The sequence below is a fragment of the Mytilus galloprovincialis genome, chromosome 2 (assembly GCF_965363235.1).
Source record: "Mytilus galloprovincialis chromosome 2, xbMytGall1.hap1.1, whole genome shotgun sequence".
NCBI classification, from domain to species: Eukaryota; Metazoa; Mollusca; class Bivalvia; order Mytilida; family Mytilidae; genus Mytilus; species Mytilus galloprovincialis.
The window spans coordinates 49,624,533-49,647,306 of NC_134839.1; the positions used below are offsets into that span (position 1 = coordinate 49,624,533).

The window sequence follows — 22,774 nt, forward strand, 5'->3', positions numbered from 1 at the left end:
TCCCAGGTCCTTAATTGCGTGTTGCGGTAGCTAATATATAAGGCTATATGTATTGCAAACGTAAAAAAAGGCAACAGTAGTACACCGCTGTTCAAAAGTAACAAATCTATTGAGAGAAAACATTTCCAGGTTACAAACTAAAACCGAGGGAACACATCAACTATAAGCGGAAAATAACGAAACAACAGAAATACTGAAGTGCAACAAAAGAACAAACGTCACTGTAACACACACACACAGAAACGTACGTTCTTTTAACAGATTTTATATTCGAAGACCAAGGTTCTGTTGCATCAGGAAACAAAATCCAGTTCAATATGGACTTTTTCTCTCTCGAAGAACGCACATTTTTCAATCATCATTTTGTAATTGTCGCGATTCTCTTTATGAATGAGACGTTATAAGATAAACAATTAAACAAATACATAAACGTATTAATATATTTTTAAGTCTTTATTTCTCTCTTTTTAAAAAAACTAATAGTTGAAGTTGCCACTAAAAGATTCAATATACTATTAAAAAAGCAATTAACTTAAATCTTAAATGTGTTTTAAACAAACTATAGCAAAATAATACTCTCAAGTGATTCTGTTTATTTTTATCCTCCACAAGGTCTCAAAAAACAAAACTAAACAATTCTTCAAAGTTGAATGAAAAATAACGTTGTCAAACCTTTAAGCAATTTGTAGGATTTCGCCATCAATGCTTTCCCGGAACTGACGTGTGTCAATAGGAAAAGCTCTATCTGCCAAAGTACGATTTATACTGGTGCCCTAATCCGATTATCTTTCCTCAGGAGATTTATTATTATTAGATTTGAGGCCCTTCAACGTCAAATTCATCAAACCAGCTTGTTCTTAAATTCCAACGTAATTCGATTAGAGTAGCGTCTTCGTTAACAGTCCACACTCGTTTCTTTGTCAATGATACAACCGTTTTCACGCTTCAGTTAATATTCTTCAGCTGACGGCACGCGACTTCCTCCTCCCTTTTCCAGTACAATTTTTTTTGTATCAAAATAAAGGTTAATCTAAGTGAATAATCTGTGAAGCAGAAAAGCCGTTAAATATCTTAAGCTGAAAGAATTTGTCCTCTAAGAACAGTAAAACTAAAGGGTTTATTGCAGTGAACAGACATTACAGGCGAATTCAAAGCCCATGCTGAAAATAAAATGTATAAAATGTAGTACAGTTTATTGTCCATGCTTCCTTATTTGTAATTTTATTGGAACATTTTATGTGATTTCATTTATTAGACTGAGGAAATATCACACAAGTTTGAACATAACGTAAGCCTACCCTCTGCCTTGAATTGTGTAAGTTATAAAAATGAAGTTGCACATCAGACTATCGAACTCATCATTCAGTTTTGGTGTATTTTTAATACAACCGAAACTTACAAATTTTGATTTTTATCATTATTCCAACGCAACACTTTTCACTGAATATCGATGCTGTTTGGGTATCTGACGACTAAGAATGTGTAAAGTCAGTCGGAAATATAAAAGTATTAAAAATGTAATTTCAGGGGGGAAAAAACATGTTTTTACAAGGTTCTTTTCTGTATACCATGTATGAGTTTTGAATATCGTTTCACTTGAAAATTTTGTCATGTAAATCAGAGAAGACTTTTTTTTTAATTTCCAAATTATACTCTGTGTATAATATGACTTTCGTCTGATTGTAAGAGGATTATGTGTAAGTAATTATAAAAACCTTACATATCTTATTTTTGTCGAGTTTTGTTATCATTGGTAAATTATTTGATTCAAATTGAAAAGGAATTTTCAATAAAGTTTGAACCTGGCCTTTGTTTTCTGTCACCAATACCATCGTGTTAGCGATTCGATATCAAATCACCAAGAACTGTAGATAGTTTGGATAGAGGTTTTCTCTCATTAACTTCCTCGTGTTTCATACCTTTTACCATGTAGTTTTAGAGATGACATAATCTTCCAACTCATTCCGTGGTTAATAACGTTTTATTTGATCAGTTTGTATGGACTTCTCCTTAAGAATTTGCCATCGAGTTTGGAATTTTTGTTATACCTCTTTTGACAATCAGAACAGGAAATCCTTTGCCAGTCCTGCAGGTTAACCTGATCTAAACAAGATACAGATCGTTGGAAGAATACCTAATATACATCATAACATGTAGTTTCAGACAAGAGTGAATACCCATGAGAGTAGCAATGCAACTTGTGTATTATCAATGCCGCTTGATTGCCGCTGGATCTTAAAAAATGAAATTGATAGTACAGGATTTTTAAATTATCAGTCCCATTATGTTTAAAACTTATAGTTTCAGTGGATCGGAAAAGATGTGGGATATTCTTAAACAGCCTCGAAAATAAAAAAAAAAGAATAGTCTTTAAGAGGACCTTCCATAAAATATTTATAGATGAAAATGTAAAGTTGAGTTTTAATGGTTTTCCTATGGTAGTAATTATAAATTTACGATTTATTAGCTGTTTTTGACTCCCAAAAAAAATCAGAATTTTGGGTCCTCAATGCTTTTCAACTCCGTACAGTTTTACACTTTATTATATTTTTTATTCGAAAGTCTTTAGTAGACAAAACGCCAGTCTGGTGAATAAAATGCAAAGCCTGGTATCTATGGTGAGTTTGTGTGTCGTCAATGCCGCCATGTATAACGCATGATTAAAATTAAATGAGAATTGATGTTCTTTCAATCTTCCCTTCTTTAAAGGGTTATAACAGTTCATCTAGTAGATTAATAATAGATTGCAAATCAGAACCAAAAACCCCAGTGTTGGTTTTCTCCCAATCAGATTGAAATGAGTAGTTTGATCAAAAACCTTGCATATTACTTTCAAAGCCAAGTTCAAATTGTCCTGGAGGTTTTAGAAGAAAATATGAAAATGTAGTTGTTTAGATGAACGATGAGTAAATCTTATGGTCAAGGTCATATACTATTATAAATCAACTATTCTAAATAAATTTGGAATCCATTTGTTTTCTGGATTCGTTTATCCCTTTCCTCTGTGCATGGTTACTAAGCAAAATAATTGGTATTACCATCTCAATCGGATACTTATCGCCACTAAACGTACAGATTGAAATTTAATCAAATGGTTAAACTTATTCACTCGCTGGAAGAGCGAATACACGTTTAGACAAAAAAGATAACTAGTTTACGTTTGATCTCTCTTTAATGTTTTACTGTCATTTCTGTTCTTATGTAACCTTTTTATTGTTACTTTGTTGGGGTTTTTTCTACTTGCTTTACCTTTTGTTACATATGTTCATCACGTTAATAGTCTTACATTTTCTTTGTCTCTATGTAGGTTTTGTTAGTTTATAAACTTTGTATCAATAAAGCTGGTGTCTATTTTGTTTCATACAGTTCATAGTCGCATCGAATTTTTCATATGGTGATATTTTGTTATAATCAATATTGCTTTTTTTTATGTCATTTTAATCAATATGGTCAGGATTTATTAATAAAAAAAAAGTATGTTTTGCATTTTCGTTGTTGTATTTTTCGTTGATGATGTCAGTTCGTTTATGGTTTGATTGTAGACAATTATCACAAACATATATAATTTATTTACAAATCTTATTGTAAACATATCATATTTAACAGATATAATGCTATTTAGATAAAAGTATTGTCATTTGTCAACAAAAATGCAGTTGTTTACAGTTAAAGCATACGAAATACATGATGTATCAAAAGGCAATTCTTAAATTTAATACAATCAACAGATGTTATGATGACAATAAAATTAAAACAATTCAAATGTATTCAGATGAGATTTCTTTTCTTAGCCAATGATCATACAACAAATAGAGAGAAAATATAATTACATCTGTCAATATTCTGTTTTAACAGTTATTACAGGTAATATCCGAACAATGATTATTTATCCATTCTATGTAGATTGAACGCATTTTCATTAAGTGTCTCGTCTATCCTCGGCCACAGACGCGACCTACTATAAATAATTGAATTTGGTCATACCAAATTCAATAAAATATGATTGTTAAACATTGCTCTTATTTCTCAATACATAGTGGTAATTCTACTCTTTTTTATTCTATTTTTATGATTCATACATTTTACAAATTGTATACTTTTGCCATCCCGTATGATCGATATTTGCAAAAGGACAAGCCAATTCACATATTCTCTTTAAATATATATTACAAATGAGATTTGTATATTCTTTACGAAACATCACTGAAGAAAATAAGTTGTGAAATATGGATATGCTGCTTGTCAGCCTTATTGTTCATCGTTTCTTTAACCATACCTCGGTCGAAGTCTATACTGAAAGACTGTTAGTCCTAGGGCGTATCACTAGTAAAGGTATAACAGATAAGAATCATTGTGGTGCTGGTATGAAACTGCGAATATTGTTTTTAACGAATTTGACTGCAGTAGTTTGTGAATTATTTTTCGATGTTTAATGACACCTCTTTACCCCGTATCACTATTTTCCTTATAGTTTTGGTGGTCCATTTTGATTGTTTCTACGCATCATGAACAATGCAGCTCACATGGTGATTGGTACTACATAAAAATACGTTATTGTGGGGATATTTTTTATTTGATTTTAATAAACTCGGTACCAATAAAAGCAGAAATGTCACCGTCATATTTGATTATTTGGTTATATTTTGTTGTAGAAAGTTTCAAATGAAAATAAAATAAATTTTGACAATAAAATATCTACGAGTAAAAGCAGACTGAAGGAAAAATGTTTATTGATGGGTTATCGTTGTTATAAACATATAATTTCAGAGATGTGTGTGACAAAATAAAAACATTATTCAATTTAGAACCCGGCAATGATTATAGTCCCATCCTACGGAGATTAGATGGATATTTGAAATGTTTCCTATTTTGTTTATAAGAATTTCGAAATATAAATGTCTTATATACCACTTGTCTTTTGCAATATAAAATATAAGATAAGTGTAGGTCATTATCATTAAGAAGTTCCATTGTAAGAAGATTATTATTTTGGAGAATTTAAAAAATTGGACACATTAAATTGGTCTTTACAATATATGAACCAATATGAACCGATCACCCCGGCGATACAATTTCGGACATATTTATAATGCATGCTTGAATGAGTTTAAATGCAAACATGTTGGCGTATAATTATATGTCCTTTATACCGCAAATAGGGATAGACAAAAAGCAACACAAGCAGTTCAGCTTATTTTTTTCCAATATATATGGTTTTTATGACAAATTACACTTTATTTCATTAAAGCTTTGCATAATTCTTTCAATGATACCGCTTTATCCTAAGAAGCCCCGAATACATAAATAGTAGGTTTATGGTTACCTATTGATACTTATACTTTTAACATAAGTATATTTCTGTAACAAAATCCTTATATAACAAATACTTATCAAGGTTCTAAAGAGCTGGTATAGTTATGTGTATCAATGTAAACTGTAGCCGTATAAATTAGATAAATGTACTAGACACAAAATTGTATGCATGCATGAAAGAACTGCTTAAACTAAACATGCACTGTTTTTTTTTTTAAATTTGTAAATTGCTTCATTCTTTAGCTGTAAACTCTGGCCATTTTGTGAATTAAAATATGTTTGTGATATGAATTACTTACTATACATCACGATTTACTAAAGAAAACGGATATGAATTTTATCCTTCAAGCAGAATTTTCATTGTATCAATTTGAGGATGAAGACAAAATTTAAATTAGATGTTTTATTTATATTTATCTATGCATATATCCGCAATGTATAATTCAGCTGTTTTATAACTCTTTATTCATACCGCTTATGTGTTCGTATATATAACTCTATAATTCACATATTCTTACTAAAAAAGATAGACAAACAAAACATAAAATTGAAGTAAAATAAAAATATAAAAACAAACTACAAAGCAAAACAATAATTACCAGTATTAACCAATCACATTTCTAAATAAGTCAATTTAGTAGGAATGAGACTTTGACCGGTTAATTTGCGATTTGATTCAGTATAAAGTTCGGATTTTTAATTTCTGAATTTCTGTGATCTTCTAGGAAAGTGATAATTGAACACTGTTTTACAAATTACAACATTAATTTTCGGATAAAGAGAAAAAAATCACTCCTCCAGTCTTTTCCGTTAGACACAAATTAAGCCGAACTGTTGGCGATAGGGGATAAATCAGTCACCTTGAATAATACCTGTTGTATGTTGACAGGTGGACACGTGCGTAGCTCTACCGGAGGTCATACCGATCTTAATCAGCATCTCACCTAGCTATAGCACTTCCAGAGAAATCAATACACAATGAATATTCATTGATCTCTGTCATGTGATGCTAGTGGCTGCTTTCAGGCCATTTCCACCAATTAGAACTGACACAAAGTATTAAGAATTGACTTTCTACAGAAAAACTAAATTTGTTTTCATTCTGAAAAACTTGTGGACAAGTGGGGAAAATTGTGAAAATATTTGAATAGAAACATGTCCTCTTTAACGGATCTGTCACCTGGCTCTACGGTATTTCGTGCTGATAGTCCTGCAAGTCCAACGCGGGCATCTTTATCAGATATGCTTAGTCGGAACAAATTCTTAGAAGGTAAGCTCTTACATTTCGATACCCCTTTTCCTTTATTAATAAAATTGATTGTCCGCCTGTATTTTTCAATATTGAATTGGCAGTTATTGGTTTTTATCATCAGTATCAGATCCCGAATCAAATTAATTTGTTAGGGAAAGTGAGATGTCGGGGTGATTAAATAAATTGTTTTATGTAATTAGGATAAATTAGGAATTTGCTGCTTATTATTTGTAAATTAAAACTGCATTATAGTCACTTGGTATCAGTCAGAATTAAATTAATGTTCGTTCAGCACTGACGTAACTTTAACAAATAGTTAAAATAAGTTTATAGTTTGTTCACTTAAAATTTTGGATCTTTAATGTGGGGTGGAAAATGGTTATACCCATAATTATGTTGAACATGTTTCAGTTTAAGGTGAGTTAATATTCTAAAATTTGAGACATGAGTTCAAAATCTTTTGCAATTTATTAATACACTTAATACTAATTCTTTTTTTTTTTAATTTATTTTTTATTCTTTAATTCATAAATATAACATACCATTTATATGCACTCAATATTGCAATATCAACATTCTGGGAATAAATTAAAAACCAGTCGGTCAAATTTAATTAAAATTTAGAATTAGTTTGTTAACAAACCAACATCGTAGATAATGTCGCGCTGGTTTTCTTTTCAAAATCGTCATAGATGTGGTAAAGAGTTGTGCTGTTTCAGTCTATTGTTAATATAAAATTAAATTTGCATTAAATTGGTATTTCAACACCACGTTTAAAATCACAATGGTATCGTTTTTGTATCATTGTTAACTTAATAATTGAAACTGGTGTTTCACTTTGTTAAATTTCAATTAAAGCCTCAGATGTTCAGAGAATGCGGGTATTCACAAACAGAACGGGAGATGACATAGATATCATTCAAAACCGCATTGCAACATGCTTTTTTCACAACTAAACTAAAAGATTAAAATCAAAAGAATTACTTCATTTTTAGAATTTGATTTTGAAAGGATACATATCAAGGTAGTTGATTCTTTAGGATAGGAAAAATATGATTAATTTAAATAACGGTGATTTTGTTCCATATTAGCATAGATAAATTGAAAAAGTAGAGATTTTTAATTGATTTTATTGAATATTAAATAATTTCATTAAATAATAATAATAATTATGATGATAATCACAATAATGCCATTTATATTTGTTTATGCAGAATTCGGATGGTTAAAACGAAATAAAGTTTTAATACTTTGTGAGTGAGTTGCATATATATTCCTCTGTATACAAGTTTTAATGTATTCCAAAAAGTCTTTTGTTCTGCCTACGAATGAAGATTGATTAAAGTTTTAGATAGGAACTAAAAATTGAAATTCTTCGTCGGAAACTTCAAAACTTTTGTTATACAAAAAATTATTATTTATTTTCTAAATATTGATGCTTCCGTTATATATAAATGAGTAATCTTATTTTGAAAGTATTATTTTAAAACCCCTTAACAATATTTTATGACACGAAAAGTATATTTCAATTGCATTTATAAATCAAGCAAATATGAAACAGTCAAAAACTCTCAAGGCAATTGCTGAATGTGTTATTCTATTTATAGTTTTTCTGTATGAAATGTGACGTATTTTCATGAAATATCTGTTGAAGGGGGAAGAAATGTGTATAAATTATTGTTCAAACGAGTTCTATTGCTTCCTTTCCTTTTTGTTTTATCTATTCTTAATGAAGAAGGAAAATATCCGAAAATTGAAATTAACTATGAAATACATTTTTATTTTTCTGTACAATATATGTTTTTAATAAAAAAAAAATTAGTTCATAGTCCAATTCAATACATTAAATGCTGTTGAAGTTACCGAACTGCTTCTTTTACCAGACAGGACAACTTAAGATGTTTCTTTTAACAAAAATATATATCAAAGAAACTTCTAAATTCATACAACCATTAAACTGTATTCCGCTATTTACAAATTTTGGCAATTTGAACTGAGGAACTTTTTTTTTTCCATTATTCACTTTGTATTATATTTCAATTGTTTCATTATATGACATCGGTGTTCCCTTATCGTTAATATTTGTTTATCAATTCTATATGAAAAATAGAAATTACCTTCCCATGTAAAGTAAAATGCAATATGTCCATTTAGGAAACAAGCATTAGTCTTAGATGAATGATTTTTTTTTTATTAGTTGTGTAAGTGGCTTTGAACTTGCTGTCAGATAACATCGAGTACTCTCAGATCTGTTCCTAGTGTCTTTTTGTTGTCCGGATGTGTAAGTACCCGGCCACGTCCACTTGTATTTGTGTCCATCTGATGAGTTAAGCCTTTTTCAACTGATTTTTATAGTTCGTTCTTATGTTGTACTGTTGTACCACTGTCCCAGGTTAGGGGGGATCCCGCTAACATGTTTAACCCCGCCACATTATTTATGTATGTGTCTGTCCAAAGTCAGGAGCCTGTAATTCAGTGGTTGTCGTTTGTGTATGTGTTACATATTTGTTTTTTGTTAAAAAAAATATATAAATAAGGCCGTTAGTTTTCTCGTTTGAATTGTTTTACATTGTCATATAGGGGTCTTTTATAGCTGACTATGCGGTATGGGCTTTGTTCATTGTTGAAGGCCGTACGGTGACCTATAGTTGTTAATGTCAATCATACCATATCTTATTTTTTGATATGTAGTATAATTTCGTAGATTAAACAAGAGTGCAATGTTGTAAAATATGGAGATTTTTAGGCCTCCCTCGCAAGTGTTTTTCTTTGCATATTTTAAAAACCTTATAAATTTTGTTTATAAACAGCGTCAATCTTTTAAAACAATTTTAATACATAACACTTTCAGCATTTTTTTATGCATAACATAAGGCCAGTTTGGTGTTTTCCTGTCAACGTAAGGCTTTCACTAGCCTATACAAAATGATATGTTTGGTCTCTTATCATGATTCAGTTTTACATCGATACCACTATAATACTTGGAATATTGATAGCATATTAACCTTGTAAAATGTTAGAAAAATGTTACTGATATAGAAAATACTAGTACTCCGAGTCATTCCTATAGTTAATGTATTCACACGTGTTTAGATATACAGATTACTGTTCTAAAACAAATCGTTTTAAATCGATATGAAAGTGCAAGGTTTTTTATTCAAATAACATGAAGTATAGTTGCCCTAAATTGCACTTTATTTTGTATTCGATATATATTATTTTATAACTTGTCTTGAAATGGTGTTGCATGCTTATTTTGTAAACTCGTACGATACCTGTACTGATCAACTCAAACTGACTTATTATCATATTACACAATTTGAATAGTTGATACAATATGTTACTATACTGCAGCTACAGACGTAAATTGGAAGAATGTAAAATAGTTCGGAAATTAATTAGTCTTCCTGGACTTGTTTTTGATATCAAACTTTGTCTTTTAGGCGTGACCCAAAGGGTTACCACGTGTACAGCAGGAACTATTTCAATGAGTACTTGTTTTGGGACATGCTGCTTTGCACTTTTTTAATACTGTTTATAGATGAAATAAGTAACTCTGACTTATACCCCCTCTATATTAACCTTTTGGCTGCACGCAAGCTCTACTGGAATCATGTCACTCAATATATAAATAAGAAGATGTGGTGTGAGTGAAAATAAGACAACTCTCAATCCAAGTCACAATGTGTAAAAAGTAAACAACTATAGGTCAAAGTACGGCCTTCAACACGGAGCCTTGGCTCACACCGAACAGCAAGCTATATGGGACCCCAAAATGACTAGTGTAAAACAATTCAAACAGGAAAACCAACGGTCTTATCTATATAAAACAACGAGAAGCGAGAAACACTTAGAACCACAACAACGACAACCACTGAGCAACAGGCTCTTTTTTCACATACATAGACTTTTGTTTTCCTACGTCGTTATTGCCATGGTCTTGAATAGATATATATGTATAAATACCATTTGCGACCTTTGGTAACTCGCGCTTTTAAAGCTGGTCAATCTAACATATAGATAAAATCACCACTGCACATGTCATGTATACAAAGACATTTACGGAAACGTCTCATTCATTAGTGTTTTTTATAAGAAAAAAATCTTCAACATCTAAATTGATCAATTAAAGAAAAATAGAAAATGATAACATTGTACAGAATTACTACTATAGCGTCAAATGTCCATGCCTTGTATCTGGCATACTTAAAGTTTAACTAGACTGCCGCAAGGAGCATGGATTGTCCACCTGACAATTTTACTAAAATTTACTTTCAAGATCTTTTATAATTATACTTTTGCAGAAATCGTGCCGTCAAAATTAAAATTAACACTGAGATTGGTAAAGTACAGCAATACTTCAATTTTATATATAGTTTTTTTTAATCATTGTCAAAAGCTAAATTGTATATGTCATTTTAAAACTCAAACTGTCACTCAGTACTTTTAATAAAAATCAGATAACTGATCATCATTTTCAAAAAAGTATACTCTACGGACACACAGTTGTATATGTGAACACAATGACAGATTTACACATATGAAATTCTTCTGATTCTTTGCTCTGTAAATTTATAAAAGCAAGATTGCTATAACAGAATTTAAGACCCTAACTAGCATGAAAAATGTGAAACTACAAAACAAAACCACACTGTCCTTATTAATTGTAAAAAAAATTTAGAAAAAAAATATGGTAACATTTTTTAACTCTGTAATATATACTCTTGTATATGACCTGCACATTTATCCCTTATTCATTGCGTGAAAACAAAACTAAATCTGATATACTGATATACTCGTAAAATATTCTTCAAGCTATATTGTTCAGAAACTGTACATTATAGGTTTTTTTTTTCGAAAATTGGTTAAGAAAATAACCTGAATGACATTGAGTTAAGATTTTGCCATGGAAATGCATTATTGATATCTTATTGATTTTAGAATTTTGGAGAAAATCCTCTTTCCGTGTTGTCAGGTAATTTACATTGCAAATGAAAAGTACAAACAGACGTTAAAACTTGTAACTTGTCTTGGTTGATCGACCGAGCTTGTCAGAATAACGGTTTTTAACCGCACGTGCCCGCTAGGTAACGGACGCGTGCACGCAATCAAACGTCGCACCTGCTTCGTGATCATTACAAGTTAATCATAAATTTAACAAATTTTGTCCAAAAAAACACCTGAAGAGAATAAATGGATGAATCGTCCCATTTGACGACATGATAAAATTGAATAAAATAAGTCTGACGGTTCGGTTCGACCCTGGTTTGATTATGTTCACCAGTGTGTGACGTTATCTCAAATTAAGAACTCGTAAACTTTAATTTCTTTTATATATGTTTTAAGTTTTTAAAAATCAGTGCATTATCATTTTCTACATGACATGCAACTTTGAAATTGTTCTACTTCGAATATTTATGTGTCTCTTATAATTTTCTTCTTTATAAGCTTTTAAGACATATCATAAAATGATGTTGAGAATGGTCAATTCTTTCTAGAAAAAAAACGTACTATTTGACAATGGACATATTTATGTCTTTTTAATGTTTTTAATCCAATATTAAGGTTTTATCATGGCCCCATAAGACCTTTTTAATCTCGACCCATCCATATACCAAGTAGTGAGTATATGATGTATCACAGACATTCGCAAATACTATTCATTTGATTTTCGTTTGACGAGAATCTTCCCAAACGTGGCTTTTATATATGTGATCAATGAAATTGTTAAAAACGTGTTTTATTAGGAAAACGATACGAAAGATTAGTTAAGATTCAGTATAGTTTCAAATTACAAAACATAAACTATATAGAGCTTTTAACCGGCGAATACATACATACATAAACGATAGTATATAAAGCATAAGCGTCAGGCAAGCTTACTTAAAAAAAGAGAAGCAAAAATAAAAGTAACCACATCAAAAGCATGAAAAAGCTAACCATAAAAGCTAGCATAACTATAAAAGAGCAAATACTGTAAAATTAGAGAAGAATTTAGTTTTAATCATTTGTTTAAATATCAGAGTATAACTTGAATGATAAGATACCAGTAAAGGTACGTTAAGCCCGTTAAACAATCTAAATGTAATGGCTACGGCGATCTAGATATCGGTTTTAGTCCACTTTTCGGTGTTGGCAAGGCCAACGTTTGTTTAAGGTTTCAGATTCCCAAACATTGTATAAAACTCGAACATTTTTTCGCAATGTTTGTTTGGTACATTCCAATTAAAACTGTCAAATCTTATCATAAACGCTGATGAAATTAATAACGAATTACCGCTGCAAGGTTGCAACATTATTGTAAAGAATTTTTTAAGTTAATGATAATGCATTGAATTCTATTCTATTCACTCCATTCAATTCTCTTCATTTCAGGGTCAAATTAAATGATACTTTCTACTTGTATAACTTGAAAGTCTATTTTATTCCGAATAAAACAAACATTGTTTTAATTGCAATAATTTTTAGCTCTCTAATATCCATAATTTTACCTGAAAACCATATTAACGGAACACTGATCAGAATAAAACTCAGGTGAAACGGAAATAAAAAGGTCTTTAAAGCAATTGCTATCAATCCGTCTGCATGCTAACGGCGAAGTCGTCAATGCGTTAAACAGATAAAATCGGAAACAATGACGGTACGACAATGAATAGAGCGCTCTCCGCTGGTACTAGATTGAAAACAAAATATTTCCTGCAAGTTGAAAGATAAAACTTCCGAAGCTAGGAAGTAATTTACCTTTTTATTGAGCGGAGTAACGGTTCTAAGCTTTGTTATTTTATCACGGAAGCCATCAGCCGTGAAATGTTTCGTTAAAATGTAAATTTAATACGTTATATAAAGTAAATAGTGATTTTTTTCTGTTTGGACAATGGCTACAGGGACTTCAACAGATTTATTGCTTTATTAAATCTCAACTCTGAAACTATAATCATACAAAATCTTGATGAAAACTAAAATAGTATATTCATTGGTCATTTTCATGCTTATATGTGTATTTTGAATACACCAGTTTCACATTGAAATGCGCATGTCTAATCTAATTAGCAAATCTATGAAATCACGCGATAATTCTCGAGAGTTTATCAACTGGGGGCTAACGGTTGTAAGCAGTGACCATTAAGACTTGGAAAAACAAACATCTGATTGAGTGTTTGCGTTTACATTTGGGTCATTTCTAACAACATGAGCATCATTTGAATCAAAATATAAAATTTATATTGACCAGACAACTTTAATTATTAACAATTGACACAATAAAAGATTTTAAAACGGACTACTGCTGTGTTGTTGATTGCAGTATTATCTACGATCTGATATGCCGCCTGGCTTTATATTAATTGCACCTTTAAATGTCACGAATTCACGCTGAGATCGTTCACCTAACGGGAAGAATAAATTAGATAAATAAGCGGGACTCACTTCATATACATAGTATAAGGTCATAAATTAAGAAGGCAATTAACACCTTGGCCATGTGGAATCCTCGTTTCACCTTGTATAATCTCACCAGGTGAAAATTGATAAAACGTATACAGTTACTGAAAAAGGGCGACCGTTTGATAATTCATTTAACTTTTGTACACAATTATTTCCTGTAGTTTGTGTTGCAGATCATTCTTTTCCATCCTGCCTAGGTCATAATTATTTATTAGGAAATTAGTCTAAGAATATTATTTTTCTACCCCCCCCCCCCCTCCTGAAAATCCCCCTAGTAAAGATGTTTAAAATGTTAACCCTGGTACCTTATTAACACTGAGATATCATGGCCAGTGTGGTTAATGCCACTGGGAATATTTTAATAATTTAGGAGGGGGTCATTCAGCATTTGATCTTAATTTAAGGCATACATCGCTTGTTGTAAATACATGATATTCAATAACTTTTAATGGCACGAAAAATGATAAAGTTGACAATATGTAGAAAATTACTCGCCCCGCTGGCACTGAACCTCTGCTTAGACGAAATCGATCATGAACATAGCTTAGAAATTAAAATGATATTGAATGCATTGTATTATAGTCCGATCTTTGAAAATTGAAGATGAACCTGTATTTCTGATACGTATTTTAAAACTGCCTTATATCTCACTTCATTTATATCATGGCCGTCTAAAACATCATTGACACAGAAATATTTGAAACAAATGTACATACAAATAAGCAGATGTGGTATGAGTGCCAATGATTCAACTGTCGATCAGTCCATGTCACAATGTATCAAAAGTTTAACAACTATAGGTCAATGTACGGTCTTCAACACGGTACCAGGGCCCTGTCTACTACGTGTCTATTACAATCAATAGGAAAGTGTTCTATTAATGTTATATGCCATGTACGCTAAACAGGATAAAACGCATGGTGACTCCATTTTTTCTGTTGTTTTCTGAACGGATTTTATAAGAGCTATTTTCTCACATTTTACTTTGGAATTCTATCATTTGTTTTACCTTCAAATATTCATATAATAATACTTTTACCTTAAAAATGCCTCTGTTTAATCCATACAAAATGCTTCATATTTTCACAGCGTATAGCTTGAAAACACTCGGTGACCTATCATTGTGTTTTTCATATTGTTAGCATATCACAATTATTATGTACTACATCTTTGACAAGAGTATGTAAGGAAAAATTCTATCAATTTTCGTTGAACATTATATATTATACTCCCCTACATTGTACTACCATTATTGGAAATTTCGATTATTTAGTAGTGCCGGTATCATGTCCTTGTACCCATAACCTGTATTTTTTTAAAAGAACATTAAAAGTTCGAGTCTATGATACTAAACCTATATGTAGACCGTAAAAACCCTTTACATGCATGTGAAGAAGATGTAAAAAATATTTAAGAAAACTGGAACAGAACTGAAATTAAATGAATTTCTGATGTTTAGGCTGTTTTCTCTTTATCAAAATATTTTTCTCTTTTCACGAAAAATCAAACTGACATACAGCAATGTACATAACGCAGTAATTATAAGCGGTTGATTTATTATTGTGTTGCTAAATATCAGTAGCCCCCTGTCACGTATGATATCGTTAATTATCGCGAGATTTAAACTCAAACGCGCAGAAGATTTCGAGATCAGCGTTGATTAGTAGCTTATGTGAAACTGGTCTATTGTCATTGTTTCAAAAGATCGAATGTTTAACGTTTGTAGTAATGTTGGTTTTCTTATTATTAAAGTTGACTTTATAGTTCACAAATAAATTCAAAATGTCAGCTAATGTTTGTAACTGATGTTTTATTAAGCCATTGCATAAATTATCAAAAAATTGCAGAAATGAAATTCTTCTGAAAAATATACAAGACAACGTTTTTATAAATCTTGTAAAAATCAAAACGTGAACATGCAATGCTGAAGACAATTTTCATAACTAAGCTTAATCAGACAGTTTAATGCTTAAACAACCGTAAAAATTGAATTAGAATCACTTTCAAAGTTTTAGTATTTCTAAGCAATTTCTAAGCAATATTTTTGTCAGACGTTTTGAAAATCACCCAGATGTGCATCACGTGCCATTCAAAGCTGAACAGCGTTGGTCACATGAGACAGGAAACCGTACTAACGTAGATACGAATAGCCGTAAAAGTTACATTGGCCAGGCACGTGCTTGGCGCGTGTTTGAATATTCAGGCTTCCGAAAGTAAAGTATAAATGACAAGAGGAATTCCGATGGGAAAGATAACGGTTGGAAATAACTTTCACTGATAGTTTTCACTTTGTTTGTATATAATGCACAAATGACAAGCACAGTTTTACGATTTGTATCAAGCGATCTCACAAGGAAAGTAAGCAGTCAATGTCTATTACATTGCAAAGTATTTCATAAAACAAACCAAGCATTTCTGGTAGTTGTCTTTAAATTGAAAGTATGCTTGAAGTGATGTTTAATTAGATTCATAGTTTAATGAAAGCAATGCATTTGATTTTTCAAAACATGCATTAACAGCAGTTGAAAAATAACTTTTATCAAATATATATAAAATCATAAAAGGCGCCAATTTTAACAAGAATAGAGGGCAACAGGATACATTCAAAATCTCCTTAATTTGAGCTGTAAAGATTTATTTGAAATATTACATTGGTGTTAAAACAAGAATAATGATTAAATCGTATTTTTAAGTTGTTAAGTAAAAACTATCAAATGGCCATCGTATCATTTAACTCTCTCGTTGACGGTGTAAATTTAATTAGGTTAAAAACTAGGCTTACAAAATGTCTAATAGTATGTATAAGCCATGATTGGTCACTGGTCATCTTCATGTCATTTGGGCTCTGGTTAATACTTTTCTCATTGGTTATACCACATCTCCTTATTTTTAAAATCAAATAACAGTTGATGTTTTTTTACTTTAAATTTATAATCTAATCATAAAATCAACAACAAAAAACTATGACGTCATGCAGTTTGTTTAAGTAAATTTATCGAACAGTAATGTTATATCTCTTTATTTATTGTTTATTTTTGTAGCGATAATACATGTTATTGTAATATTTCTCACAATTTGTTACCGCTGGGTATAATTCTATTGTCGACAGTTTGTCTCTAGCCAGGTGATGTACTATCCTCGGGGTAGAATAACATATAACAGGTGCTTCCCTGTAACAAAAGGCGTTGATCACTCCGCTCATCTTCAAGTGATAAATTGCACTTCAGAAGTCGGGGTCAACACTCCAAGTTTTATTAATCCTCAAGTGCCAGCACGGGTCAGTTTCATCTTATCCCAGAAGTGACCACGTCACTCAAAACGTACAACTGGTCATTATAACGATCGAAAATCGATGAACAAAGGTCGTGCGAAATTGAACCCGGATTATTGTCCAGTGGGGTAATATAGCATCGTCCTTATGTGCAAAAATATGGCATGGAATTATTTTATTTGTTCTTTAATAGCGCTAATCTTGATCATAGATGAGATCAAGCCAATTTAATACATCTCGCGACGATTATTAAAGTGATATAAAGATAATTTTTATGCGGAATATCCTTATTAGTAAAATGATACAGTAAGGCAGTTGTGTTTTACAAAATTCGTATATAAAATGCTAATGTTAACTCTTTTGACACGGATGTTTCCAAATTGAAAATTCATATATGTACATTTGTTAATACTTGTTTTATAAATAAAACCAAAACTATTAAAATGTGTTCCGCATTTTCCTGATAAGGAGTAGATTCAGTAAGACCCCTTTTTGGACACAAAAATAGCAGTTTTACAATATTGTTAAATGTAAACTTTTAGTTATTTTTTGGAAGGTATAATGCCTCTGCTACATAAATATTGGCTGTTTTTGGCATTACAATGCACATATATCGGGTACTTGCATCATTAAGTCATGCTAAATTACTGAAATCTTCACAATTTCAGCATTTTAGTTAAATTTTAGACGATTTTCGTCTTAAAGGAAAGTGGCCGCATTCGTGTTCATTCTTGATATTGAGTTGTGTTTAATGATAATACATAACATTTATAAAGGTCGAGAATGAACACGGATGCAGCCACTTTCATTTTTGACAAAAACCATCTGAAAATTGACATTTTTTGGCATATTTGATAGATGTTTCATATTTAAGCTAAAACCGGAGCGTTTAATGAGTGAATCAGTTAAAATCGTTCACAAAAAATAATTGAATCAATTGAAATAGACATTTGAGTGTTTAAAAAGTGTCCAAAATCTTTCGTCAGATGAACTTGAAATTTGAGGCCAAAACCGGCACTTACCGGACCTACTCCTTTACAAATACTTGATGTTTTCTTTATTATATAATCAACAAAAAATTTAATGAGAATATTTGACTTCAACTTTTCAGTCTTGTAAAACCAAAACTTAGAGATGAGTTAATTTTCTACGTCCATAAATTAGTATCTTTTGAAGTTGCATTACAATAGACCAATCACAGAGCGAATCTTGAAACAAAACGATATGCATATGAACTGTCATAAAATATTTTTAGAATTGAAAAGACGGTATTCTTCTTATTCAATAAACCTTAACCAACACAATCTGGATACATATTTCATAACAAAACACATCTATGAATAAATTATCGATGTTTCCTTAAGTTAAACAAGCGGATATTATTCATAGCTTTTTCTAAAACATGTATTTAACCCAACACGACACAGCATGGACCGTTTAAAACAGCAGTCTTCATGTCTGTTTTCGTATTTCTACGTTTTTCTTCAACAGATGGTGAACAACGTTGACAAAGCTTTTCCAAGATATTCCGTGTGGTGTCGATTTCACAATTAGAACCCCGAGGCCACCGTCTTATTACTGGTTTCATCGAATTGTCGACAATTATCTAACAAAATTATAGCTTCTCTTTAATTAATGTATATTTTATTAATGTCAATATCACCGACCCAATAATTTTTGTATCCAATATTGGTCAATGATTCATGAAAAATATGATATCATATTTTATGTTTCCAAAATTTGAATAAACTAGCTAACCTGTTATATCCACTTTGATGTATCAAGCATGCTGAGAAATATTTAGAATTAATTATATTGTTATTTTTATGCATTTTCTTCTAAATGTAGCTTAAATGTCATAATATATATGTGCCTAATTCCAATTTGACGATCTTTTATTTATTCATCGTTTTGTTTACTCACTTAATGAATATAAAGATAGTTGTTTGCAAACCTTTTTGCAAATTAAAAAAAGTGAATGAATTAAAGAAAAGGCTATCCATTAGAGAAAGCACATCAAAAATATATTTTATGAAAAAAAAACCTAATTAAAAGCCAAATATGTCGAATAAGATATTCTAATTGATCTATCAAGTGTTTATTAAAAATCCATTTAGTTCCATAAAAGAATCATCACGGCATTTATCTAACTAAACTTTGATTTCTAAATTTTAAAACGAGAAAAATTACGACTGAATTAAATATTTTCTTCTTCTTCATCATGTGAATTGAATAAAAGAACGAAAGTAAAACTCGTTCCTGTACGATTTTAAATCAGTTTCAACTTTATTGGGGGTGTCATTGGGGGGTTCCGATCCCGGATCCCGCTTACTGTTTTGTCAGATTCCCGTATCCCGCTTACACTATGTACGTAAGCAAATCTCATTTTTTGTCATTTCCCGGGTCCCGCTAGACCTCATTTCCCGTTTTCTCGACACAATAATTTGACTTTCACGTTTCACGCTTACAAAAAATCGGCAATCCCGCGTTACGCTTAGACCCCAATGAGACCCACTTTATTATGAAGCGTTTGGCAAGACACTTACTTTGGTTGATTTATGGTGTTTTATACCATTTCAGCACTATTGGCTTTTTCGTTATTATTTGGAACCCGAGAATGTATGAATACTTTCGGATGTATATGTCCATAAAAGAAACAGAACAACCAACACTGTATAAGTTCAACTTTTCTTTGGGAGTTTGGACCTAACTTTCTTTAATGATTTCGTAATTTATAAACGAAAAATTTAAGAAATGGATGTCATGTTGTCGCGATTACGAAGCACCAATTGTGCTGATCTGATTATATCGTTACGAACTCTAGTCCACACAGTGCTAGAAAATGAAATTTACGCTTTGAATATTTTTAAAGCAGTAAATAAAATGAAAATGTAAGATAATTAACAGGGAATAATTTGTTGTACTTTATTTTTAATTCAATCTTTGTTCTAGTATCGTTGACCTTAAATTGATACCTTACGTCATAATTCTATATTTGTTTTTTATTACAGCTGCAATTCCAAAATGTGCCGGATGTGGAGAACCTATTTTAGACAGATTTATTTTAAAAGTTTTGGAACGTTCTTGGCATTCTAAATGTTTAAAATGTTCTGACTGTAAACTACAGCTAAGTGACAAATGTTTTTCAAAAGGAGATATGGTTTACTGCAAGGATGATTTCTTCAGGTGAGTTTCTAATTATCTGGTGCCATTTATGGTTCTTGCACCGTCTTTGTAGTTCTTTTGTCTTTGTTCCCCTCTATATATATATTTGAAATTTGAACTTTCTTTATTTTTGTACATATTCATACTTTATTATATTTTTACGTTATGTAAGTTTTAAAAAAAATTGTATGTTGACTTCTTCGTGGACTCGATTTCTATAGCTTATAATAATTATGCAACGAATTGACCTTAATTTCTTTTCGAATGACCTATACTTCTCTCCGATTGACGCAAATTTTCGTCATATTGACCTCGTTTTCTGCTGTTTTCTCTCCCGATTTACTTTCAAGATACATGTACTGTAATTTGACCATTCATTATAAATAATGACGTTCGAACTTTTTTTTTGAAACTGTTATATCATAGTCTCGTCGAAATAGCAATTTAAGTATTATAATCTATAGTACGAAAATCCTTTAATGGATTAAAAAAAAAAATGTGTTATAGAAAAGATTGCATTGCCGTTGTTGTGACACATAATAATAACTGTCTTTGTAAACTATTTATTTTATATTATGAAATCTTCTGACTTTACCAACTATAGAGAATCGATAGTTATCATTCCAAAGTCCAACTCGACTGCGGACATTTGATCAAATTTTTTATATGATCATATATATATCAGTTATATGGGTTTTAACACAAAATGCACTTCCTTATTTCTAACTTTTGTATAAAGTTTTGCAAATGAACTGGAATATTATTTGTGTTTATCATGTTCTTGCGTGAACGTTAACTGGTCATGAAATATACATGAAGGAAATGTAACGATAGGCAGATCCCTGAAGAGTTCGGAGTTCTGAATAATTGATAAACTTCGCAACGTTCCCGCTATCAGTTACATATACATTGTATGTAGGTTACTTCAAGAGAACGGGAAAACAACTTTTTCTATTTTTGCCCTTTTTTTCTTCTTGTTTTTCTGTTTACATTTCAGAATTCGGATATTATCATATTTCCTTGGACTCAGTTGGATGATATCCCTTATAAAAGTTTACTTGCAAGCACAAACGATTTGAAATAAGTTTTAAATTGCACATAAAAACACTCGAAATATGTACTTTTCAAATAATATAATAGACATCCAACATTGACATCAATAAAATTCTCTGTTTTTATACCTTATAGGAAAGGTTCGATAAATTTGTTCCTGGCATACTGTAATCTTCTTATTGCTTAATACCCTTTAACATGATATTCTGACATAAGACCAGTTAAATGTATAGTGAACGTAAAAATATACTCTTCTATAAAGCCTCAGATATTAGTTGCACTCAAAACATCATACCATGGCACCGTTTCGTTAATAATTCAAAGAAACGATTCGAGTCGTCTTTATGATGCCAGTTACATTCTAAACTAAACGCCGAGTTTTTATTGCTCTGAAAATATCTCATTGATAAAATTGCTTAAAAAGAATAACTTAGTTCCTTTTTAAGTCATTAGATGCAGTATATTATTAATTCATTAAATCATTTATTTAAATTATTAAGAATTACCAGTATGCAAGAAAAAGAATAAGAAAAGATCATACATAAGAGAATGGAGGAACAGTAGTTTCAAAGTTAATTGTTCGCGTTAAATTTGCTAAATACTTAAGTGTGTTCAACGGTGCTGTTCAGTTGAGATAATTTATGGTCTAAAACAAATTTCCAGTCCCTTGCCGGATCATACAGGTTCATGCATCCTGCTTTTAGTGTGAAAAAATAATGACTGTAAGTGTTTCAAAGATGATTGTTCGTGTTAAGTTTGCTAAATTCTTTAGTGTGTTCAACCGTGCTGTTCAGTTGAGATATTTTCGAGGTCTAATACAAACTACTTGTCACTTCTCGGTTCATACAAGTGAATGCATCTTGCTTTTAATGTGAAAAAAATGACTGTAAGTACAAAAAAGTCTGAAATGAAAACTGAAAATTGATTTAAAATCTTGTCGCATTAAGTTTTACATTGAGTTGAATGCACTTGTAAAATTGCATTTCCTTGAAAAGAAAAGAAAACAAATTATGGCTCCAAAGACTTTCAACGAACTATTTAGGCAGCAACCATTTGATTTTCTGGGGGGGGGGGGGGGGGGGGGGCTATGGTTTTTTTTTTCTGGACAAATTTTTTTTTCGCCTGCGGCGAAAAACAATCTATTTTTTTCGCGACAAGTCGAAAGCAATTTTTTTCTTTCAATTTTAGCATTACATATAGTGGCAGCTGAGGGTGAAACAAACAATTTTTTTTTCTCAGAATCAAAAACAAATTATTTTTTTCTCCAAAAACTGGAA

General features: G+C 31.0%; 1 protein-coding gene across 3 annotated transcripts in view; it reads left to right on the top strand.

Annotated features, from left to right (window-relative positions):
- Nucleotides 1-22,774, top strand: part of LOC143063766 (LIM/homeobox protein Lhx3-like) — a 47,605-nt gene that overhangs the window by 10,277 nt on the left and 14,554 nt on the right. Inside the window, exons 1-2 of one of the 3 annotated variants that reach the window (XM_076236127.1) lie at nt 6,348-6,583; nt 20,291-20,465. In XM_076236127.1, the coding sequence (XP_076092242.1) occupies nt 6,469-6,583; nt 20,291-20,465 (290 nt within the window). In that variant the 5' untranslated portion in view covers nt 6,348-6,468. Of the gene's footprint in view, nt 1-6,347; nt 6,584-6,853; nt 6,983-20,290; nt 20,466-22,774 lie in introns of those variants that run through there. The other 2 variants (XM_076236128.1, XM_076236129.1) reach the window with 2 other exon arrangements.